We start from the raw sequence: 27562 nt of genomic DNA, 5'->3' as shown, positions 1-27562 counted from the left end.
TGAATCATACAATGTTTAATGCAACATGTATGTATGTATGTATGTATGTATGTATGTATGTATGTATGTATGTATCAGGGGCGTGGTGGCTCTAAAAAGCCCATGCGGATTTTTATTAAAAGGCCTATATATGCGGGATTTTACCATATATGCTTGATGTAAAGGCCCATACGAAAAAAAATATATATGTATAGGTATATGTATATGTATGTATGTATGTATATATATATATATACATATATATATATATATATATATATATATATATATGTATATATGTATATGTATATATGTATATGTATATATATATATGTATATATATATATATATATATATATATATATATATATATATATATATATATATGTATATAAATATATATATATATGTATATATATACAGGGCATTAGCCAGAAATAAATTTTATACCGGGTTTTTGCCGTATTGGGAAATTTTATTGTTGTTGTTCTAGAAAATGTTGGGAATTTTCTAGAAAAGGTCCTAAAAAACTCAAAAAAACACTCTAAAAAAAAAAAAAAAAGGTCATTAACATTTGGGAATTTTAAGCCCATTGGGAATAAGGCGTTATACGCGGCACCATTGGGCTAGCTAACACCCTGATATATATATATATATATATATATATATATATATATATATATATATATATATATATATATATACATATATATATATATATATATATATATATATATATATATATATATATATATATATATATATATATATATATATATGTATATATATATATATATGTATATATATATGTATATATATATATATATATATACATAATATCTGACCTTATTAATATCTGACCTTATTATAAATCATCAATACAAACTAACAATTTGAGATAAAACTATTTGTAACAATAATATTGTTTGTAATACATCACAATAAAAAATGGTAACAACACGATGCAGCGACTTTACCGCAAGCAAATACGATTAGTATTTTATTGTTTGAAGAACACAAAATTAAAAATCAAAGATTTTAATTTTTCTATTACTATATGATGATATATATTTTATTCTATAATAATATAAATTTTTTTAAATTATATATAATTTTTTTTTTAAATATAGTTTATGCTTTTGTTCAATTCGGTGTTTTAAATTTTTTAGCATTTTTGCATAAACTCACAACAGCATAAATGCCACTCAAAAAATGGTGCCGCTATTGACATAATTTAAACATAAAAGTTTTTATAACGTAGTTTCATTTAGCAGTTACTTAATTGAAAAGTATTTCATATTTTTTCCAAAAATGCTATTTTATTGTTTTGTCATTTCAAAAATAAAACAAAACTAAAATAATGAAAATAAAAAAATTTAAAGCTATGTAAGAATCTTTATAATTTATTTTAAACTTACCTATAATTAATAGTAAATAAGTAAAGTGTATAGATGTAATATCAAGTTGTATTTGAAAATATTTGCGGTACTCCCACACCTCAATTAAAATAAGTTCGTTAAATAATATTGTTTTACGCTATTTTTAAAAGGTTATTTATGTTATATATATTTTTAAATTCGCGGGAGTTTTATATTAAAAACTTGCGTTATTTTAATTGATAGCGGGGATTACAAGTTATTTTAATTGATAGCGGGAAGTAATTTTATGGTTATCTTAATTGTTATTGACATTTATAAATACTCATGAAAATTAACTGAGTGTGTACAATGATCTGAGTACCAGATTTACTTATAAGATATTTTTTATTATAATATTTCGTCAGGTTTAGTTTTTTTTAATATATATTGTATACTTAAATATGTATTTGTGTATTTATATAGTTCATAATTCAAAGTTTGTATAAAACATATCTTCTTTAAATGTACTTTTTGCACAGCCATCTTCCTTTTTTTAATCTGTAAGAGGACAGGATATTACGGAGTGATTTCTTTATTTACATACAATAATATAAACTGTAAATATAATATAAAAATAAAAATTTTTATTTATTATAAACCAAGTTTATATCAGTTTCGAAACTTTACAAAAATGCAAAACACGAGTTCGATATTCATTTATATAAAACTTAATTTAAATTTTAACACCAAAATATTTTTCTTAAATGAATTAAAACGCAATACAATTACTATAGAGTAATTGTATAGCGTTTTTAATTCATTTAAGGAAAATGTTTTGGGGTTAAATTTTAAATTAAGTTAACTTAAGTCCAACAATAATAATAGCTATTATTATTGTCTGGGGACTGCAGACTTTCTTAAATTTATTTTGTCAACATTACGATCGTTAAAAACCGTTTAAGGGTTTGTTTTTTGGAGCAATATTATTATTATGCAAAATACTAATATAATTGCGCTCAAAGTTGAAGACTTTAAATCAATTGATTAATAAAATTTAATTTGTGCAAACATAAATATTGTAAATGATTGTGGAATTTCTTTAAAATGTAGAAAAATTAAAATTTGCCAAAAAGCCCATATTTAGATGAAAAAGTGAAAAGCCCATGTGGGAATCCTGCATAGCCTCTGGGGCCACCATGTCTCTGGTATGCATGTATGCATGTATTACATTAATTATACTACTAGTAGGCGAATCAATAGCTCTACCAAATTTTTTCTTAATTTTTTCTTTTTCTACCAATAGGTTAATTTTTCTTTTTTATATCCTTTGATATAATAAGTATATGTTTTTATTGATTTATCAAACTTGTCTTTCAAAGTTAAAGAGTTAAGAGAGGGTTGTAAAAACAACATTCTTGCTTAGCCTTGGGAAAGTGAATAAAATAAATAACTTACTAAAGTAGAAATAAAACTATTTTCTTTAAAGAGTATTGACAAATATAAGCAACCTTCAGAACCGAAACAATTTTCAGACAAATTCAAATGTGATACGTGATAATTGCCCTAAAAAAAAATTTCAATGAACAATATGTAACAACTTGACGAAACTTTATAAAAATAAAGTAAAATTAAAACTTAAAACTAAACTAATACATTATCATATGATTATATATATATATATATATATATATATATATATATATATATATATATATATATATATATATATATATATATATATATATATATATATATATATTAGTAGTAGAAAATCACTTAACAAAAATTTTTTCCATTTAACACTGTGTTTCATCAACAATGATTCATCAGAAATGCATTTCTGATGAATCTTTAATTTCTAAGCAAATTCTTAACTGTTCTATTGAAATGTGTTATTTTACTTTACTCTTATCTTCTTTTTTTTCAAGAAAAAAATAAAATTTTTTTCTTTATATCCTGAGCTTATATAGTTATTCCCAGGGTTGACATATGCATTAATGTATTTTTTGGCAATAGTACTTTTGCAATAAGATTGATCTTTACTTTTTTGGTGGCATATTGTTATCATATCTTAAGTGGTGAATCCCTTTGCAGATATAGAATAAAGTTTCAACAAGTTTGCTAAACGACACCCTAAAATGAAAACAGTCATCAACTTATAAGGCTCAGTGCTTTGCTAATTCTAATACATCATGGAAGTAGCAAAATAATGTTTTGTATTTATTTTTATTTTTAGTACTTAATTAAAATCAAACTTAATTACATCCAGCATTACATCATATTTTTTTCATAGTTTCATACTTGAGACACCTTAAGAAAACTGTTCAACAATGGTTCACCATGGTGAAACATTTTACAATGTAGTTCCCCAGCATCATTTTTTAAAATAGCAGTAGATTAATAAATGTTACATTTTAAATTTTTCATTTGAATGTTGTTTTTCTTTAATACATTAGTGGTGTTATTACTGATAGAATAAGAACTTTTTGACTGTACAAGGAGGGTCCAACAGTTAAAATAAAATAAATTAAATAAATTGAAACAACAAATCTATTTTTCCATTTCAATATAATCTCCCTTGGGCTGAATACACTAATTAGATATATGAACTAATTTTTCTATGCCATCATAAAAGTATTTTTTATCTTTTGCTTCAAAATGAGCCAAAATTGCCTCCTTGTCATCAGAACAAGGAAGCAATTATTAGAAAATTTCCTTCCTCTTAAGTTTATTTTCAAACTAGGGAACAAATAAAAATCACTTGGCGCCAGATCTGGACTTTAAGGTGAGCGCACTAGTGAGTCGAAGCCATGTGTGTGCAGAGCAGCAATTGCAACTCTGCTCTTATGAACTAGCACATTGTCTGGCAAGAGCAACACACCCTTGGTCAATTTTCTTTGATAACCTCCTTTAACTTTTCTATTATTTGTTGTTCCTTTATATTGTTGTGTAGTATTCTCCGGTTATGCTCCTGGCCTTTTTTTTGCAGTCAATGAGTAATATCTCCTCACAAAACAACAGTAGCTATCAACTTTCCAGCCAACTCCGACACTCTGAATTTCTTTTGGCTGTGGTGTCCACATTTTATGCCATTGCATAAAATGTGGACACTTGTTTGGACTTGGGTTCAAAGTGATGAACCCACAGTTTCATCTCTGGTAACAATCCGCTCCAAAATCTGAGCAGGTTTGTCTCCACACAACTCCAAAAATTGTTTTTTTTGACCATGCCATATGTAAATCATTGATTTACTAGGGCACTTTTCCCCATAAACAGTTCCCATTTCTTTCGAAAGCGTTCTTTCCTTGCTTGGTAAGGAATTCTATCACAGCATGGTGTTTAATTTTCTTCATAGTTTCAGTTTTCTTCTGGATTAACTTGTTTAGCAGGTGAGTGTTGGTAAATGTCAGAGCTGAAACAAAAATTTCTATATTTATGAGTCACTAATTAATATGAGACATAGCTACCTCCCCTCTCCCCACTCTATCCCTTTCATTCCACAAACTTTTGGACCCCCCTTGTATATTTAAGTGTTTTGATCCATGGACCAGGAATAAAATCATTTGGAATAATAAGTTCTGATTGTTTTGAGTTTTCCATAATATTTGAAAATTTGTCTCCTTGTCCTGGTTTGTGTCCTGGAGAATTTGTCTCCTTGTTCACTTTTTTTAAAAAGTTATCAAAGGTTTCTTTGAGCTTATTTTATGATAGTAGAAGGTAATGACTAAATGACATGCAGTTTTTAAATATGTTATTTTACTGACCTTACTCTGAAGTGCATATCTATGATTTTTTATATCTATTTTTTTTTAACGTTTTCTGACAAATAAAAGCATTTTCTGGAGACATTAATTAGACATGTAAGTAGGATCATTCTCTTCTAAGTCATGTATTTGGGAATTCTGTACAGCTGACCAGATACTGGAAAATAAGAAAAGTAGTATATTATCTTTTCATACTTGTTTTTGGCTGCTTTTTGGAGAACTTTTTTTTCTGTCTTTTAGCTATTTTGTTTCATGACATTTATGTATTGGTATCAATATGCTTGCCACATGAAAACTGATCAATATGCTTGCCACATAAAACTTCATTATAACTTATAAAAACATTAAACTGTAAATTATATAAACAGTTATCTATATAACTTATAAAATAATATGGATTTCAAAGAATTTATTTATAAGGCAGCAACATCTTTAATCAGAAATAAACAAAATAAACTGCCATGTGAGCAGTATGATACCTTACATAAACATGTAAACAACTTTGGAAACAATCATGTTAGACTAGGGCCCATTATAGTTTTGCCATCAACTTATTTAGGAAGTCATTAAAAAAAAACTTTAAAGATGCAATGGCTTAATTAAAAAGTTCAGTTAACCAGATCTTTTTATTACTTTTACCTACAACCCAATATAGTGGTGTGAGATAATTCTACAACTACAACTGAAATAATTCACAAATTCATTTTCAAATTTATTAATTTGTTACTAATTTATAGTTTATAAGTATGCATAAATGTGTAACAAAATAAATTTTTATAGTTTATAAAATGTGTTCATAAAATATATTATGTTCAAAGTTAATATATGTTTATGTTCTGTTTTTCTATGTTTTTAAAGTAGTGTTACTTATCAGTGTGTAGAACAAGATTGTTATCCTTACCAGTCAAGTGATGTTACTAAACTGTACAAATTGACAACTCAGACAATCAAAACAAATAAACTACACAATTAGGTAGAGAATTCTGTATTTTAATCATTCTTTTGCATAATAATCTATATGTAATACTATTGCATTTGCTACTTTAAATAATATTTTTTGAATGACACCTTGTTGAATAGTGTTTAGTAGCAAAAACTTTAAATTCCTGAAAAAGATAAGCCCACAAGGTTGTGTATTATTTTGTATGTCATTATAAGAACTTTATACTAAAACATTCAGGAGAGTCAAGATTTAAGGTAATATAAGATTATAAGAAATACAACACCTTTTACAGACAACTCATGCATAATATTTCTGGACTTTTTTTTGTTGCATAGATCTTTCAAGAGATAGGGATTCCAGACAGGATTACATAATTCTATAATTGGCCAAACATAAACTTTGAAAGCTATTATCAAAAGTTAAGAATTCTTACTGATAGAGGACTTTAAGAGTTGAATTTTAGTTTAGTAAGTTTGAATTTTCATTCATAATAGATTATAGTTACTATTTTCAAAAAAAAAATTCTCACTATGTTCTGGAGTACAATTAGGCTAACTATGCTAAAATATGCTTCAGGAGAACAACTTAGTCAATGCGGTGATCATAACGATTTTAGAAGGAAAAAAAGACTTTATTTATAAAGTTTTTTTATAAGCTTTACTAGATTATAACTTCAATATCTAGGAAAATATCCAGCATTACAACTTCATTCCCAATGTCCTCGATTGTTTTCTATTAATAAATATGATCTAAAAATGCTGCAATAATCAATATCTATTTTTAATAATTTTGCAACTAAAACTAAAGATAAATATGGTGATAGTAGTGATAATATATAGTATGAGAATTGGTGCCATATTTTTATCTCTTTATTTTCCTAAAATATTTCTTTTCCTGTTTTAACAAATTTGCAATGTTCAAAGTAAGAATGTGGTATATTCATCAAAAAATTATAATATTTTAAAAATGTATTTCCAAAAATGACACATTGTTTAATTTTATTGAACATTTTAAAAATATTTTGATCAGTTTTATTTTGAGTAAGATGTAAATGCTTTTCCCAGAACAGACAATATGATAAATGAACAAAATAAAAAGTTTTCTTCACTTTGAATTTAAAAAGTGCTTACCACCATTTCTTATTAAAAAATCACACAAAGAATATATAGTATAAAAACAAATTAATAAATTGTTTCAATTTTAAAGAATTACAATTGAAGTTACCATGTCATATTTCAAATATGGACAAACTTGTTGAGGAAAAATAATTACATAATACTTTTCGACATATTTAACTATTGGTGGCTATTATCATCATAATAAAAACTGTCTATGTTAGTATCGCCTCAAAACATTGGGGCCTAACATTTCTTTAGCTATTTGAATACACATTTTTGGTTATTGATTTGGTGATAATATCTAGAAAACATAAACAAACAAAAAAAAATAATAATAATAATAAATAAAAATGTAAAAAAGGTAAAAAATGTTCCAAATAAAATTATAAAAAAAATTTCCAATGTTATTTGCAACATTTTAAATCAAATTACACCTTAGAACTATGAAAGTTTATGTTAAAATGTTGAATGTTTATTTTAAAAGTTAAGAAAAAAAGTGCCATTACTTATTTTGCTTTTAACTTAAAAACATTTTATTATTATGCAATAACTATGTAAACTTATTTTTAAATAACACAAATACAAAATGTAATGTATAATATAAGTGTATATAAAAAATAACAGTAAAGATTTAACATCAATCATTAAAATAAGAAAAAGTATTTATAATAAATAAAAAATAGATTAGTTTTTTATTTTTTTAAACTGATAATTTAACTTGATAATTTAAACTGATGATTTAAGTAAATACTATAAAAATGTTACTGTTAAAGAATCACACAAAGCCTTTGTACCCAATGTACCAAGTCCTCTTTGAGACATATTTAATTTGCGCTTGCTATTATTGTGTAAATAGTATGAAACAGGTACAACACCATTTTCTTTACATGCAATGAGATAACTTTCTTTATTTCTGCATAATTTTTCTTCACTCTTTGTTTCTAAACAAGTTTTGCAGGACTTAAATAAAAAGTGAAAACATTTACAGTATAATATTATCTATTTTAACTTAGAACTTGTTAGGATATAGTATTATAACTTAGATATAGATAACACAGTATTATAATTTGGAACATGTTAGTAAGTACAAAGAACATTGCACTGTATTGCCCAGTCCCTAATTTGTTGTTTTGGGGGCTAAGTACTTACTAACATATTTTAATTTTTCTGTAACAAATTACATATATACAGGGGTGTACCCTTATGGTCATCTGGTGGCATGGGACAACTCATTTTCTAAAAAGGCAACTGAAGTTTAAAAAAATGCCTGCCAGTAGCCTGGTAGGACAACCAGACAGTTTGTTACTTACAAAAGAGTATTTATTAATAATACCATACTAGCTGATCTGACCTGTAAAAATACAGGTCTTTGTAAGTCTATTCTACACTGACCTTTTCTATACTTTTTTCTATATATATATATATATATATATATATATATATATATATATATATATATATATATATATATATATATAATATATATATATATATATATATATATATATATATATATATATATATATATATATATATATATCCTAGCTTTCCAGACCCATAAAATACGGGTCTTTACCAAATCTACCATTTCTATAATTACTTATTCCACACAGGTTGTTTCTATACCTATCATTTGTTTACTATAATATTTTTACATAAAATAACTCATTTAAAAAAATTGCTTTAAGAGCACAAAAATTAACATGCGCACCCTTTCAGCATTTGTTTTACTCTTAACTGCTTATCATTGATAGCTCAGTGGTTAAGTGCGCTGTCATTGGTGTCATTTTGGAGGATTAAAGACAAATACAGCCAGATTGAAATTTTTCAATCTTGCTGTATTTATACCAATATTTCTAAAAAATTTTAGAATAGTATATATCTATAATATATATATAGCAATGTTTATAGCAAAAAAATATTAATATACCAAAAAAGATTTTTAATTGTTAGAATAAAATTCGAAAGTTTTCTTATTTTTATAAATTTATTATACCCGATTGTTCCATATACTGCCTGCAAACTCAATATATGCTAAAGATGTTTACACTTACAGACATTCGTATGCAATGCAGATGCAGACAAAACTATCCAAATAGCAGAACTAAGAAGATTTTAGGCCATTAAAAACTATAGACTATAAAATGCTTAGAGATCGTCCATAAATTACGCAGCGCTAAATTTATTTTTAAAAAAGAAGGAGATCTTCAGTTCTTTTAGATGACGATTTCAATTAAACTTAATGAGCGATTTTGATTTTTTATTTAACATACGACTATGTGAGGGAAAATTTTGATCTTTTTTGTTTTGTTTATTAGTGAAATTTAGCGTTGCCTAATTTATGGGCCTTATTTAAAAGTTAAGATTAGAGATCAGCCAAAAAATAATGGAGTATAATACTATTTTGATGGTTATCTAAATTCTGTTGTTGTTGTTGCACACATGGTTTAGAATGTTTAACAAGGGCGTGGTAAATTAGCTGTAAAACTCTAAATTTCCTTATTGTATCAATATTAAATAACTTTAACTTTTAATTATTTTTAAAAGTAATTAATTCAATAAAATGGCTTAATTTACATATAGAATTAGAACTTTCAATTATATTCTTATATGAAACATACTTTTTAAACCCTCTTACTGTTTTAAGGGGGTTTAAAAAGTATGTTTCCACACGGCGACCTTAACTTAAAAAGTTAAGGTCGCCGTGTGGCAAGTTTAAATCATCAGCTTGCTATATTGCAAAACAAAACAACTTTACAGTTCCATAGATTTTATATTCAATATATAAACATTTTATATACTCATTTTTCTTGCACAAACTCAACTTAATTGGAAAAAAACTTGAAATGTAAAACTAAAATAACACAAGTATCTCAATCATGACACATGCAACAAATATCCCCTGTTTTTAAATGTTTTAGAATTTTTTAGCTTTTTTAAAAATCTTTTCGTTTGATAAAGTGTATAATATTGTTAGATATGTTTGTTTATAATCTTTATAAATCTTTACAAGTATTTTGTATTTAAAAAAATTTAAAAAAAACTCGCTGGTGTTAGGACTCGAACCACGGCTTTTAAGTTCAAAAGCTCAGCAAGCTAACCACTCGGCCATGCTGGCACATTGGTCATCAAAATTTTAAAACTATATAAAAATTGTTTTTAACGGAAATAAATGCTGCAGATTAAAAATTGAGAAGAGGTTGACGCAATGCAGTTTTTAAGTGAAAGTCAAAGTGTTAAACTTGATATATGTTTAAGTATGTTTTAACATTACATAATATGAAGTATATGCTCGTACAATAAAAGTTTCACATTCGCTCATGTTTTCTTATAAAACAAAGCTGGGACTCTTTCTTGCCAATACCTCAGTTGCAATGGCTGCCAAGGGTTTCGTGTCAAACACACTCCAAGGGACACACTACTATCACTCTTACTACTACTACTACTACTACTACTACTACTACTACTACTACTACTACTACTACTACTACTACTACTACTACTACTACTACTACTACTACTATTAAAACTATTAAGTTTGGCAATAATATATAGAGATTTTGAACTATGAAGATTTTATTTCTTGTGATTATTTTAAAGAAACCTTTTAAAAGCATTTTAATTAAAGTATACGCTTCATTTAATAATAAACACACTTATCATGCATTATATAATTTTAAACTGTTTTTTTAAACGCTATTGTTACATTTTGAAGCACACTTATTCTCAATTTAAAATGATTTTTAAAATTAGATTTTCTTTCAATTCAAAATGATAATGTACTATTTTTTAAACATTATAGTAACATTCTGAATCACCTGAATGGCCAGTGGAGTTATTAATAACACTAAATCTCTTGTTTTTCATTAGTAAAAGAAACTTTTATTTTAATTTTGTCAAACAAAATTAATATAATAAAAAACATCAGAATGCAAATAAAAAAAATGTTGTTAGAATGCACTTTATGATGCACATGGAAAATCTTTTTTTTAAAAAAAAAGAAGTCTTGAAAATCGAGAGAGAATAATAGAATATTTTTCTTTTTATAAAACGTTTTTTTGCGGTTATGGCTTATAACCTTTTGCTCCGCATAAGGGATTGTCCATAAATTACACATCACTAAACTTATATAAAAAAATATAAGTAGAAGATCAATTGCTTTTTCTGCTGTGATTTTCATTGAACAAAGCGCTAATTAAATTTTTGGTTTAATTAAAGACTCGGTGAGGGAAAACTTTTGATCCTTTTTGTTTTGTTTAAAGTTAAATTTAACATTGCACAAATTATGGACAATCTCTAATGAAACCTTTGTTAAGATTGACAAAAAGAAACACTAAACAGATATCGATTAAAACAAAAATGACATTATTTAAAAGTTATATTTCAAGTTATATTTTTACCAATATCTTGAATAAAGATAACAATATTTTTTAATAGCTTACAACATTATACTTTTTTTTATTAATCAATTTACTTTTATTTAACCGTTTCTCATTAGTCATTTTCAGTAGCCAGACTTTTAATTTTTTTTCTTCAGTATTTTCACCCGACAAAATTGAAAAAAAAAATTTTTTTATTACCAAACTACTGATATCATAGCGGAACACTCTAGTAAGAAATAAAAACTATTACAGTCGCCCGCAGGGCAACCGGGAAAACACCGGAGGGTACACCCCTGATATATATATATATAAATAATAAAATATTAAAAATTAATTAAACTTAACAAAAATAGTTGCTAAATAAAAATAGTAAAATTGTTAAAAAATTAAAATCATTTACAACTAAATTAAAATCATTTAAAATAGATATAGAAAGAAAAAAAAAAAGATAAATAAAAACTTAAATTTAATTTAAAATAAATAAAATTTAAATTCAATATAAAAATAAAATTACAATTAAATTCAAATCAAATAAAATAGATGTAAGTTTTTCATTTATAATAAATATATAATATATAAATAGAAAAAAATAAAATTAAGAAAATTTAAAAACACAACAGAGATAATTCACCTTTATAATTTCTTATTTTCTTGTTAGAAACATTATTCTTTAAGCTATCATCCATTATTTATCCATCCGCCATAGCATAAGTCCAATAAGATCCAATAATATTTAAAAAACCTGCCTATTTGGTAAGTTCTTTTTGATAACAAAAAATAATTAAGTTCTCTTTACATTATATTTATTTATATATATATATGTATATATATATATATATATATATATATATATATATATATATATATATATATATATATATATATATATATATATATATATATATATATATATATATGTATATGAGGAATCATACAACTATTATACACAGATAATGAGAGCATAAGCATGAGAAAAATTCTATTAAACAGATCAAACAGTTACATTAAAGTAAGTTGATAAAAAAAACAGTAATAAAAAAATTGATCTAGTTTTTGCTTTTCTAAATAAAAAGTTGAAAAAAAAAAAAAAATCAACAACAATAAATAAGTTTAGGTTTAAATTAAAAAAAAAAAAATCAAACAATCATAATTCTTCTTTAAAAACATTAAAAATTTACTATTAAATTTATAATATAAATTTGTAATTGTTTTTAAAAATCTAGTATGAATGATGAAAACGTTTCACATCATCAGCTGGAATTTCTGAAGGATTAGATCTTTTTATTCCAGTATTATTGTAACTTCTGATGTCCATTCCTCTGTTATTGTTATAACCTCCTCTAAAAGAGCTTTGTTGGCCACTATTTTGAAAACCTCCTTGGTTACTGAAACTATTTACTTGGAAATTACCACCTGTTCGATTTTCAACTTTAAAATTATTTTCATTTTGATTGTAAGAACCATATCCATCATTTTGATACCTGTTTTCAAAGTTTTGAGCTTTGTACTGTTCATTACTATTAAAATTTCCACCCCTACCTCCCCTACTGGAACCTCCTCTTCCTCCCCTATGTAAATCACCTCTACCTCTACCTCTGCCTCCGAAATCTTTTTTCTGAATATTATTTTGTCTGTAATCCCCTGCTCTGTAATTTTGATTTGAGTTATCACCATTAAAGTCTCTTCCAAAGTGGCCACCCTGAGTTTTGGGTGCAAAGTACTTACTAACACGTTCTAAGTTTTCTCTATAATAAATGAACTTCTGTTGAAATAACTTAAGATTACTTGACACAACTTCATTTTTGTCTGTTTCACCTGTAGCAATTTTGCTGACTTGCTGCTCCATATAAGCACGAATTGAAGGTTCACAAAGTTCTTTATCCAGATCTTCAAAGCATGATAGAAATGCTAAACCAAACCCACGAGGTACCATGTGACGAGAAAGTGCTTTTGGCTGCTGTTTTTGTCCTTTACCACGACTATTTTTCCCAAAAAACTTATTCTCTTGAATAAGCTGCCCACGCTGCCCACCTTCACTAGGACCGCAAACATCAACATAGTGGCGATCTTGAACATTTTTTATATGGGTAGGTATTGAAGCATCAGTACCAATCCCATGCTTATCCATAAGAGATATGAGCTCACTTTCCTGAAGATAATCTGGTGGTTGTGTGTACTTTTCATCTTTGAGAAAATTTAAGACTCCTGTAGTTAAACCCTGCAACATATTAACTGGAGGCATGTAAGATTCATTTAATTTTAGACCTTTTAACTTCCACGGCATTGCCCACATAAAACCTTTGTCTGTAATCTAAATATTAAAACATTAAAAATTATACACTCCAATACATTATACTAAAAAGCTAATATTTGTACTAAAGCCATCTGCATAGGCTTGAGTACATATATTAGCTGTGGGTTTGGGCAGGTTGTATCTATAAAAGACACAAAAACTAAATCATCCAAATAATTAAACAAATATTAATATACAAATAATTTAACTACAATAAAAATATTGCAAACAACATTCTACAAGTCACAATAACAATGTACATTTATAAGTCAAAAATGCCAGGAAAAAAACTTTTCCAGCATTCTTCTTCTTTTGTAATATTTTCAAATAACTTTTTAAATCTGCACTTAAAATGTATAAATTTGACTGTTCAGTGTGGAAAATAACGGCTGGTTAACGGTCAATGACCTCCCAAAATGAATTCTTGCTGGTCATGGATGACCAGTTGAAAAAAATCAGAGATTTAAAAACAAGATTTGACCTTTTATTTTTGAATTTTGCCTGGTTTTTATTTTTGTTTTAAAAATGTTCTAATAAATTTATTTTTTATCAGTATAATACAATAATTGAAAATTAATAATGTATTAACAAATTTATATTATTAATTAACTACTTATAATATATTCGAGTATATATTAAATTTATCGTTGTTAAAAACTTTTATCTAATAATTATTGCATATTAATTGAAACAAGTAGTTTTTCTGCTTTAACAACCCTGAACTTATTAATTCGCTTTAATCATTAATTTAATTAATGATTAAAGCGAATTAATAAGTTCATTAATTTAAATAAGTGAAGCAAAAAACTTTATCATTAAGTTTTTTGCTTCACTTATTTAAATTAATTTCATTTTACCGATGGTGAATATTCTTTTTTCTTAAATGATTGAAGTTCTTATTTTATTACTGTTTTAAATATAAAAATTTTATATATTTTATATATATATATATTTTATGAATAATATAATAATATATAATAAATTATGTATTTAACTATGAATAGTTTTTCTTTCATCTGCACTTAGTCAATTTGTTTTATCTTCCTCAAATTGCAAATAAATGAATGAATGGTTTATAGATAAATCAAAAATTACTAAGCCCTTGCGCTTTTTTTTTATAACAGGATTATTAAAAAAATTTAATTATTAATAGATCTGTGAATTCTTATATATATATTTATTAAAAATCTCATTTTACATAAATTTAATAATTTTTATAGTGCTTTATTAAAAAATTGTTTAATAATTTAAAATTAAATTTTTATAATTTGTTTCATTAAACAAATTAGTTAACACTAAGAAGATGAATGCTTAAAACAACTTAAGAAGATGAATGCTTAAAACAATTTAAGAAGATGAATGCTTAAAACAATTTAAGAAGATGAATGCTTAAAACAATTTAAGAAGATGAATGCTTAAAACAATTTAAGAAGATGAATGCTTAAAACAACTTAAGAAGATGAATGCTTAAAACAATTTAAGAAGATAAATGCTTAAAACAATTTAAATTTAAAACAATTTAAAGTTTAATACTAAGAAGATTGCGAAGTCATTGCAATGTAATGAATTATTTTTAAATAAATTGAAAACTATCAATTGCCTGTTTGCGCTGTTTAAAAAAAGCATTAATTTAAAATTGTTTTTATTAAAATAATTTTATTCTTTACCCTTCAAGCATTAACTTATCTTTGTATTTATAAAGTTTAGTCAAGAAGAACTATTATATATAAAGTTTAGTCAAGAAGAACTAAGATTTAAACAAAGAAAAAAGAAAAATTTTGACTGTCCAAAAAAAACAATTGACTATCGATTCCTCGAGTTGGCCGGTCGAACTGACCGCTCGCCTTCAATTCTTTATTTTCCACGCTGCAGTTTGTTTAATGATTTTATATTATGAAAATTTAATTAAATATCTAAACAAATTAATTAATTAAAAAAATAAACAAGTTATAGACATTTTTTGTTCGTTGAAAGTTTTTTATTCAATAAATATGGCTCGTAAACCAGACCCAGTTAAGATTTTTTTAAATATTTTTGGCAACACAATCAAGTCATACAGTTGCAAATATTTTGCAAAAAAATATTCAAAGAATGCACATTATTTACTTATTTGTAAATACAACAAAATACTGGAATAGTTTAGAAAAAATATTGCGAAAGAAAAAATAGCACTTTCATTAGACTTCATCAAAAAAGGTTATTTAAAGGTTAAGGATATTTTAAAGGAATATTTATAAAATTATCTTTTGTTATTGCTTTTTTTATGCTTGGCATTATCTTATCATTTATTAAATTTGAAATTTTATATAATTTTACACCAAGTATAACATTAAGTTGTGGAAGGAACGATTCAACCTTAAATTTTTCAAAAGTTGATATAATAGGAATGAAAAGAATTGTCTCTTTCTCCTGTTCCATTAATCTTTCGCCCAAGAAGTCAAAGTATTGATGAATTGTTTATTGTCTTTAAACAAAAACAATTACATTTATTTTAACTAAACACCACTGAGATTAATATTGTTCCAGCTTCAGAAAAGTAATTTTCTGAAGCTTGTTTATGATTAAAACATAGTTTTAATCATAAACAAGCTTTTAAAAAGAGCATTCCTTATAAATAGAGGAAATAGAAAAAAATGCGCCAAATTTTTTTAGTGAATTAATGTTGCTCAAACAGTGGGGTGTAAATTTGTTTAAACATTCAGTCCTTACATTAATCAGTTTTAAACATTTTAAAAATTATTGTTACATAATTTTCACTTTCAGTTTTAAATTCTTTTAATTTTTTTTTTACTTTTTACTTTTATTTCTTTTAGTAAATTTTTGAATTCTGTTTTTTCCCTTCGCAAAATTGTTTTAAACATTGCATTTTGGTACCCTTAAAACATGGGTAAACACCCCATTTGCAAAGAGTTTTTTTCAAATTAACAACCAGTAATTAATCTGCTCGATTAAAAATCTCTTTCAGAATATTTTTTTGATAGATTAAATACACTAATTGAAAAAAAAAAATTCTGAGTCAAATTCTCTTGCAATTTAATAAGATGACTTCTCCAATATTAGATTATTTGTTTACTCTTCTTAAAAATATAAAAAATTAATGATTAAAATAAACCCAAAAGAACGAAAAAATAAAAGCATGCAATTTAAAATTTACAACAAATGATAATTTTAAGAAAAGTGAGTTAGAAGCAGTGCAGAGGAACTAAAATAGAATTTGATATATATACAATATAGAAGAATTATTGGATATTATAAGAACTGAACAGGCTAAAGCCTTTAAATAAAAAAGTTAAAAGTTGCCAATAAGGTAAATATATCTCATAGAAATAAAAACAAAAAAGATTATAAAAAAGGTTTTGATTTTTGAGAGAAATTATGTAAAATGTTTGTCACTCTCAAAAATCAAATAGATAGGACATCTTTTTGTTTAACACACTCCTTAAAGTTTTATATTTTTAATTTTTAAAATTTTACAACTTCAAATTCTGATAAAACTATATTTTATTTAATATAATATTTAATAAATGATATAGTTGAAATTATATCAATAAAAATGACTTTATTGATAAAATTCATCTTTGATATATAACAAATTTGGAATAACTAAGACCATCGCAAAGACTTAAAATTTTCAGTCTTTGTGACAATCTGTAAATTCTGGTTACGTGTTTTACACACATTTTTTGGAGTTATATCTTGTGAAGAAAATGTTTTAAGCATATTGTTTTTACATATTTTTTGTTGTGCTTAATGAGCCCTTCCCTAATACATTATTTTTTTCCCTAATTTTTTAACTACATTTTTTTGCTGACTGTAATAAAAATGATGTTATGGGTCCCAGCCCTAAATGTGAAAATTTCTTTGTCACCCATTTTCTTATTCTAAGCTATACTAAAATGCTAAATGCTCTTAGCTATGTGCAAGCTAAGTACAAAATTACTACTAATCTGAGACTGCTGTTGCTGTTGATGACACTGCAAAACAATGTCCAAGATATTTTAACTTCAACCATTTAATGCTGAAGAACTCATTAAGAACACAAAATATCTGTGTTTTTTTCTATAAAGACTAATTGTGTAGCAACATTCTTTTGATGCTGTTTTCAAAAACTGAAAGCTATCCAAATTGAACAAAATAGAAAAACTTACACCACAACAAATAAATAAATGAATCAAACTGCTGGGTAATTAACAGAGAAAAATTAAAGGAAAATTGTAACAACCTGGAGAGATCAATGGCTGATCTGTTGGTTGCTCTAACATATCACCCTGGCACTGATCAAATCTGTGGTGAAATTGTAGTAGACTTAACAGTTGATCTAATTTCTTAATGGTTATCATAACATTTAATACCACTGCGTCAAACACAAAGACATGTGAAATAAGCATGTGCAACAATCCAACAACAATTGTGTAGAGTTTTCTTATGATCTGCTTACTGTCATAATACAGTAGCATGAAAAAGTAACAGGACAAGTGCATAACTTGAGATAACTTTTGAATGAAAAGTCCAACTTCTTTCAAATTTTCACTGGAATGTCAAAAAATTGATTTTAATTTTAAAAACAAATGAATTTTTACTAAACCTAAGCAATCTAATCTTAAAAGTTCATTTTATTGAAATATGCCCGTGCAAAAGTATCCAAGCAGAACTAGGATCTCTCTAAAGTTAGGAAGACCTTGAATTACATCTGAAAGACAAGATAAAATTTTAACTTGTGCCGCAAAAAATGATCCACACAAAAATGCTGTCTTGTAAAATGGTGAAATAAAAGAATTTTATAATGCAAAATGTAGTGTAGACACAACCAAGTGTCGTTTGAGGTCTGCAAATCTATTTGGAACCATTTATTTCTATAAAGAATCGAAAAGACTGCTTGAGATTTGCGGAAGAAGATTTTAATTGGTCAAGAGAACAATGGTCGAAAGTACTTTTTAGTGATGAATCTAAGTTTATGTTATTTGGATCTGATGGTATTAGATATGTTTGTTGACCAAAAGGCCATAGAAACAATCCTAAATACCAGCTACCAACAGTAAAGCATGGAGGTGGAAATGTTATGGTCTGGGGTTGCTTCAATAGAGATGGTGTTGGCCCTATCCATTTGATTGATGGTATAATGGACAAAAATATGTACAAAGATATCATTAAGGATGTTATGCTACCACATCCTAAAGATAAAATGCTCCGAAGATGGATATTTCAGCAGGACAATGACCCAAAGCACACTTCAAACGTTGTGAAAGACTTTTTCAAAACCAAAAAAATTTGATTAATGAAATGGCTTTCACAAAGTCTTGACCTTAATCCTATTGAACACTTATGGGAACACTTTGATCAACAAATTTTAGGTAAAAAATCAACAAGTAAACATGATTTATTTAAAATTCTAAAACAAGAATGGGAAAAAATCAACAATGTGATTATGAAGCTGGTGGACTCAATGCCTTGTCGCTATTAAGCTGTAATCAATGCCAAGGGTTTCCCAACGAAGTATTAAAGAAAATTTACTTTAAATTACAACATTTTTAATTAAAAAGATGTTTAAAAAAAAATCTACCTTAAGTATTTTTTTCTGCTCAGATAATTTTGCATTCGCGTTTTTCAATAAAATGAACTTTTAAGATTTTGTTGCTTAGATTTAGTAAAAATTCATTTTTAGAATTGCAATCAATTTTTTCGACATTCCAGTGAAAATTTGAAAGAAATTAGACTTTTTATTCAAAAGTTATCTCAAGTTATGCGCTTGTCCATTACTTTTGCACGCTACTGTATGTATGAAATTATATCTTGAGAAGTTACATTTTTCACCAAACTTTGCAAGTACTTTGACCTATTTTTTATTTTATACATTTATTTTTTTTATTTTATATATTTTTATTTCTATATTTCTTTGCACAGATCTGACACTGCACTTTTATCGATTATTTTAAAAACTTGAATCAAGTCTTCAATTCAGTTAATACTTTGTTAAGTTAAATATCATTTTAAATTTAAACTCAGGAGTCTTTCTTCAAATGTCATGTTTTTAAGTGACTTGTTTGTCTCGTTGTTGTGCTTGTACTTTATTTGTACTCTCTCCAACATGTATATTTCCTTTAAGTTGTACTCTCTTCAATATATATATATATATATATATATATATATATATATATATATATATATATATATATATATATATATATATATATATATATATATATATGTATATGTATATGTATATATATATATATATATATATATACATATATAATATATACATATAATACGGAGAAATGTTGCATATATATAAAATGTTGTAATATATATATATATATATATATATATATATATATATATATATATATATATATATATATATATATATATATATATACACATATATGGAAAAATGTTGGATCCTTTAGTTCTAAAAATTTGAGAAACAAGATCTGGAACAGAATTTCCCAACTTAATGCAAAGATCAATTGAAGTCTTGTCCCAAGTGTCTTGATTTGCATCCTTTAAGTCATTTGTGTTGCTTATGTTGTAATTTTTAAGTTTTTGGTCAAAAGTTAGCCAAATATTCTTCATTGCAAACGATTTTTTCAACCGTTTTTTTTGCTTTGTGACACAGTGCATTGTCACAGTGCATTGTCTTTTTTTGCTTTGTGACAGTGCATATGATAACAATTTTCAGCTTCAAAATCAAAGAGTGTCCATATAGTCAGGTAACTCAGTAACAACTTCTAAATAACAAGAAGCATTCAAACGACCTTCGTAAAACTTCAATAAACCTATTTTATATGCAGAAAAACATCCCCATACAGAAATAGTTCCACCACCGCTTTGTGCTTCTGTTGTAAAATTAAATGGTAAATCTTTTTAATTAGGAAGACGACGTATAAACTTAGGATTTTTCTACTTATGACTTCAAAATGTGATTCGCCACTAAATATTAATGAATGCCATTGATTTAGAGTCCAATAAACATAGTTTTTACACCATGTGAGTCTCTTCTTTTTCTTAGCCTTATTTTGACAAAATGTCATTTCTGTGTGTAAAATTTCGACCCTTTTACAAACAAACAACAACAAACTGTTTTTGCACTAATGGTTTTTTCTTTTGCAGCATTCAACTCCATAGCAATTTTTCTACTTGAATCAGTACGATTTTTTTTTAGCAAGTGTCTTATAGTGGTCTTCTGTAGAATTACTGCATCGACGACGTCTTCGATCTGCTTTTCATTAGTTGAAGTAAGTTTTTGACAAGTTGTCGCTACTCAGAGCTCACAGCTTTGCAACCCATTGCATACACTATGTTTTAATTTTAAAATTACTGAAAAAACTCTAAAAAATTATAAGATTTGCTATTATAAATAATTAACTATGACGCTAGTAGATAAAAGTATTACACACAACAATGTGTCAATGCATTTAACCATACACACTGTCAAAACTACGTATGAATGTGAGTGTGCTATAAATTTGACCAACATTTTTTGTATATGTTTGTATTGTTCATTTCTAAGATAAATAATGAACAAAATTTATAATTTTATCTGCACATTTTAAATTACTATGTAAACGCATTTCAAAAATACAGTACCTCTCAACAATATGATTAATGTATACAAAAATTTTACATGACAATCTCATTTTAAGAGGTTGTGCAATAATTTTGACCAGTACTTTATATATATATATATATATATATATATATATATATATATATATATATATATATATATATATATATATATATATATATATATATATATATATATATATATATATATACATACATATATACACACACTTTAAGGTAAGAAAACAATACAGTATCACACTATATTAAAATTATGGAAAGATTAATGTAGTATAAGGAAACTTAAACATTTTTATTAAAAATCTGTATTAATAAGTATACTTTACAGTATACTGTAATATATGAAATATATTGTACACTATACTGTAATTTATAAATACAACTTAAATACAAACTTTGTTATTTGGCAAAAATATTATTCAATACATTGAAAAAACATTGTCAATATAAACTTTTTACACTTTTTTTAGAAAGGCTGATACAAAATTTATACCTCATGCCAAACATATTCAAATTGAAAACCATTAACATCGACTAACATTTTCTTTTCTATATATTCCATATTATCATGAAGTGTCCCAATAAAATGACGAGTAACATAGTCATAGATGCGCCATTCATTTGGTTTAAACTCCTCCCTATTTGCAGATCTCATTGGAGTTATTGGTGGATGGTCCCCAACCTGATTATAGATATAAAGATTTAAATTAAAAAAAAAACTTTTTACTTTCTTTTGTTTTTCATTGATATCCTAAATTCCATGTTACTAGTAATAAAAACGTAAACAATTTATTAACAATTAGCTTAAACATTTAACTACTAAAATAACATTTATTACAAAAAAAAGAGAAAACATTGTATTGTCTTTTCACAAAATTTATGTTTATAAAATTCTAAAAATTTAATTTGATCTAACATAAAATAATGATATCCAATTAAACTTTTTCAAGATTTTGGGTGACAGCCTCACTTTTAGCTTCAAAAATTCATAACTTATAAGTCAGAATTTTTGAAAAAAGTTAAATAAACAAGGCATCTATTGAGACTACAAAAACCCCAAATGGTTATTTTTGATTTCCCCAAGCAAAAATCTATTAGGGTTTTAAAAAAATCACTCAGACCATTATCAAGATATATATCAAAGTCATTTTGTTGTCTCTTCAGATTATCACTACTTGTTGAATCAGCATTATTTCAAATAACAATATCTCAAAAACTAAGTGTTTTAATTAAAATATTTGCAGTTATCATATTATGGACTGCATATAAAGTAAAAATAAATTTTAAAGCTTAAGGGTGACATGAATGATTGTTTTGAATGATTTTATATGGAATGACCCACAGGCAATGATATATATATATATATATATATATATATATATATATATATATATATATATATATATATATATATATAAATGCGGTAGTGGTGTAGTGGTGTAGAGGTTCCGAGTTTGATCCCCACCACGTCCCTGGTAGTACCGCGCTTAACTTGTTTCTCCGCGCAGCGGCCTTGTTCGTCAAGGTTCGTGTTTCGGAGTTATAGAGTTGAGAGAGGGTTATAACCACTATTAAGTAACCTCCTCATCTGTAGTGGCCTTCTCGGCCTTGAGGAGGTGAATAACAAAAAAAAAAAAAAAAAAAAAGTGCTTGAATTACACTTGCATTACAAATCACGAATTGTGATATCTAGAAATGCTTCTGGTCTTTAAATTTTTAGCTTTTAAAAAATTTTTTAAAAAAATTGGGATTTTATTGGACCAAAGGTGAAGCTGCTTTTTTTATTTACAAATTTAACCCGCCATGTTAAAAAAAACAAAAAACTATATAGTTAATGGTGTTGAAGCCATTTTTAATAAGGGCAACTGCGGCTTTACTTTTTGGATTGAAGTTAGATATCTAGTATATATAATATATCATTTCCCACAGGTGACAATCAGAACTACCTTCTTGGCTGATATTGTTTTTTATTTAAAATTATTAAAATATACTTTTAAATAGTTAAAAATAAATTCTGCAAAAAAAATTTTAAAATAGTTGAAAATATATTAAAATTTTTAACTTTCAGAGAGATTGGAAATTTGAAAACCTTAGCAAATATTCTTCAAAACTTTCTGCCTTTTATCTTGATTTTACAAAAAAATAATTTTGATGAAGTAAAAAAATAAATTTTTTAAACCCTTAAACCAGAAATAACAAATAACCTACATTTTAACACAATCAATTAAAAAGATCAATTGAACATAACTTACATCAAAACCTTTTTGTGATGGGTTCATTCTGCCAGACTCTAGGATATATGCAGCAATTCTACCCCCTTAATTTAAAAAATAAAAATTTGTAAGCAATTCTTTTTTCATACTAATTAAAAACTCATTAAAAACAAAGTCATAAAAATAAAATCATAAATAGTAAAATAAAAACAAAATTTTCCAAAAAGGAAAAAGAAAAAAATTAATATTTTAAACAAAAAATTATATGTAACAAATAATAGTATTTGTTTAAAACACAGTAATTTGCACAGTAAGCCAAGATATAAACTTGCTATATAAAGTACACATAAAAATATAAAATTTGCAGTAAAGATATAAAGTACACAGTAAGCCAAGATATAAACTTTCTAGATTTTTTGAAAAGATATAAACTTTATATTCTTTTGCCGAGATATTTACTTGCAAAAGTTTTTTCCTTTAACAACTAAAACCAACTTGTGTTCAACAAATTTTGATTGGGCTATAGCAGCAAAACAAAAAGCCAAATGCTACATAATAAGTAAAAAATAATACCACTAATAGACTTACTACTAACAAGAGGAAATGAATTAGATGAAGAAATCATTTTATGGTTTCATACCTTTTATTTTATTAATTGGTTTCTGTCCATAAAAAATTATTTTATATTTATTTTATTTTTTATAAAAGTGTATTAGGAGAAGAAGAAACTAAATTGATGAAATTAATAAAAGCTAAAAAAAAAAAATGAATCGACATGTTATTAATGATTTAGGCTCTTTTATTTTATGAAATTTTTAGAATGCAGCAGATCTTTTTAGAAATTATTTTGAGAACAATAATTAATGTCTGTTTTATTATGTTTGCTTAAGTGTTGAATCTGTTAATCAAAATTTGCATGCGTTGTTGTTGTTGTTGCAATAATCAATTACTTCAGTTTAAGTTTAAATAACAAATGCGCATCATTTAGAAAAAAAAATTGCTTTCTTTCAAGTGGCAATTATATTTATTTTCGAGATTGGGCAGAATAATTTGAACAGAATAGTTTAGGTACCCAAGCCATTTGTACCCAAACCACTATTGTCAAAGTTGGCCTAATTACATCACAATATTATTACATCCTTATTATAACTTATAAAATAATTTTAAAATAAAATTGATTTTAATTACTCTCTATATAATTTTATAAAAAAGTAAAAAATTAAAATGTATACAAGAAATAATATGCAAAAATCAATTAATTAAATTTAAATACAAAATAAATATAATATGAAAAAATATAATATAATACGTAAACATGAGATAAATATTTGTTATTTAATTAAATCAAAAGTATAAACATACAATTTGGATTATTGACTTGTTCTTCCAAGGCACCAACAAGATCAAAAGTTGGAGGATATCGAGTAGTTTCAGTACGTGGGTATGAAATATAACCTGATGTGTATAAATGCTCAGCTATATTCATTGCTTGTGTTGGCGAAATACCAAATCCTTTGGAGCAAGACTTTAATAACGTTACTGTATTTAAACCTATTGGCTTGTATACAACTTTTTTATCTTCTTTAACATCAATAATATGTGCAACTGGATTTCTTTGTATGATCGACTCCATTTGTCTGAGATCTTCTGCATTTTTAACAGTGTCGTTGACCCATTTTAAAGTAATGTTTTGACCCTAAAATATAATTTTCAAAATCTATGTGACTATATGTCTATGTGTGTTTAGACAAATAAATTTTGAATGATTTTACTTTTTTTAATATTTAACTTATTTGTTATATTATAATTAGGTAGAATAAGGAGAAAGGAGTACAACTACAGTGACTGAGGTTTTTGGTTTGGAATAGCAATCAATCAATTTAAAAAATTATACTGGAAATATATCATAAATATATGTAAAGTTAAGTTAAAAACTGCTACTAATGTGCATCCTGAAGTTTAAATAATTTCAAAAATATTTTTTTATGTTTTTCAAACTTTTTCATATCTTTAATTACTATTTAAAAGATATATATATATATATATATATATATATATATATATATATATATATATATATATATATATATATATATATATATTTAAAAAATATATATATATAAAATATATATATATATATATATAATATATATATATAAAATATATACACACACACGCACATATATACGGTTTTGAAAATTTTGTTGCAAATCGGACACCACTAATATATATATAACTTTTATAAAGTAATAAAATAAATAAATACATAGGTTTACCCCCAGATATTGTGTTTTGCCAGAATAATGGATAAAGTTGGCAACACTTGCTCAGCAATAAAATTATTAATATTAATATTTAAGAGATTTTAATTTAACATTCAAGAGCTTTCTGGTTGAGTAGTTCACCATTCATCATTAAATAAGATTTTAGTTTTTTCTTATAAATAGTTGTTTTTTTCGTCACTGATGATATTTGAAAGTATATTCCAAAGTTTAGGACCATAGTGGGATAACGCTCGATTACCAAAACTATTGCTGCATTTTGTTTACTATTTAAAAAGATATTATTATTTAAGTACCTTTAATAATAATATCTTTTTGAATGCTAGGTGGTACTATAATTATTATTTTTGTTTTCAATTGGTTAATACATAAGAATGATTCATTCATCCTTTTAGATATGTATTCTGGACATTTTGGTATATCCAGGACTAGTTTTAACATTGAATTCGTTCAAATATTTGTATAGTGGTCTCATATATATATAAAAGTGTTTTGGACCCAGGACTATACCTTGTGATGCTCCATATTTTACATTTCGGTTTGTGGAATGAGTTACCAATTTTAACTTTTTGTGTACGGTTAACTGAAAATGATTCAAACCGCTTTTGAGCTGAGTCAATTATACCTATTTCACTGGTTAATAGTCCAAGTAGTTTTTGCTGATCAATAGTGTCAAAGGTAGCACTTAGATCAAGTAACATTAAAACTGAAAGTGTATGTTTATCAAAGAGTTCAAATATATGATTGTAAGCTTAAGTAAAAGTGTTTCAGTTGAGTGATGTTTTTTGTATCGATATTGATATTCTATATGCAGATTGCTTGTTGTCATGTGGGAATCAAGACAATTGGAAACTACTTTTTCTATTAGCTTGCTAATAAATACTAAATTAGAAACTATAATTTAGTTATAATTATAAATTTAACTATAATTGGCCTATAATTTTTGAAGCCTCCAGTATAAGTGGTAGAGTCTAACTTCTTTATTATTGGAAGTAATGTAGCATCTTTTAGACAATCCATGCTGCTTGATTCTAGCGATAGGTTTACTATTTCAATCCATATATGTATAAATGTTTGTAAATTATTCCATAGTAGATATACTGGAATCGTTTCATCAGAAGAACATTTTACTCTAAATGACATGGTTATTTCGTAAATTTCTTCATATGTCACTGGACCAAAATTTCTTAAAAATCGACCATTATAATCTGATGTGTTTATCTTTGTTTAAGATATTTGAAGAATAGACCTGAGTTTTCTGATTTTTTCAGTAAAATAATTATTTACATTGTTAGCTAGTTCTTTGTCTCAATTAGCTATTGGTAGTACATATTCTTGAGTTTTATCTAGTAGCTTGTTTACCATTAAGAATAGATTTTTACTTATAGTGTTTTTATCTAATAGCTTAGAGAAATATGTTCTTTTTTTATATAAGCAATTATTGTTGTTTTTTTCCTAAGGTACCTATTTTTTTTTTGTCACTTCCATTTTTTGTTCTAATAAACAATTTTTCTGCTTTTCTTGGTTTTTGCGTAAGTTGCATATATTCTCCATCAAACCAAAGAGCTGTTTTGACTATTTTTACTCTTTTTGTTTGCAAAGGAACATGTTTCTGCACTATCTCTTTCATTATTTGGATTATT

At 25.6% G+C, this 27562-nt stretch overlaps 2 protein-coding genes across 2 annotated transcripts in view; both read right to left on the bottom strand.

Annotated features, from left to right (window-relative positions):
* LOC100205700 (leucine-rich repeat-containing protein 74B) overlaps window positions 1-12331 on the bottom strand; it is a 54788-nt gene extending 42457 nt beyond the window's left edge. Inside the window, exons 1-3 of the mRNA XM_065808176.1 lie at window positions 12176-12331; window positions 7928-8103; window positions 2793-2900 (exon numbers count right to left, since the gene is read on the bottom strand). Coding sequence (XP_065664248.1) covers window positions 2793-2900; window positions 7928-8103; window positions 12176-12230 — 339 coding nt within the window. The 5' untranslated portion in view covers window positions 12231-12331. The remainder of the gene's footprint in view (window positions 1-2792; window positions 2901-7927; window positions 8104-12175) is intronic.
* Window positions 12332-12680: 349 nt separating this feature from the next.
* Window positions 12681-27562, bottom strand: part of LOC100215195 (uncharacterized) — a 32608-nt gene continuing 17726 nt past the window's right edge. The window contains exons 3-6 of the mRNA XM_065808175.1: window positions 25000-25333; window positions 23677-23741; window positions 21918-22106; window positions 12681-13855 (exon numbers count right to left, since the gene is read on the bottom strand). Coding sequence (XP_065664247.1) covers window positions 12764-13855; window positions 21918-22106; window positions 23677-23741; window positions 25000-25333 — 1680 coding nt within the window. The 3' untranslated portion in view covers window positions 12681-12763. The remainder of the gene's footprint in view (window positions 13856-21917; window positions 22107-23676; window positions 23742-24999; window positions 25334-27562) is intronic.

This window comes from Hydra vulgaris, chromosome 10 (genome assembly GCF_038396675.1).
Source record: "Hydra vulgaris chromosome 10, alternate assembly HydraT2T_AEP".
NCBI classification, from domain to species: Eukaryota; Metazoa; Cnidaria; class Hydrozoa; order Anthoathecata; family Hydridae; genus Hydra; species Hydra vulgaris.
This window is presented reverse-complemented; position numbering and strand designations above follow the sequence as displayed.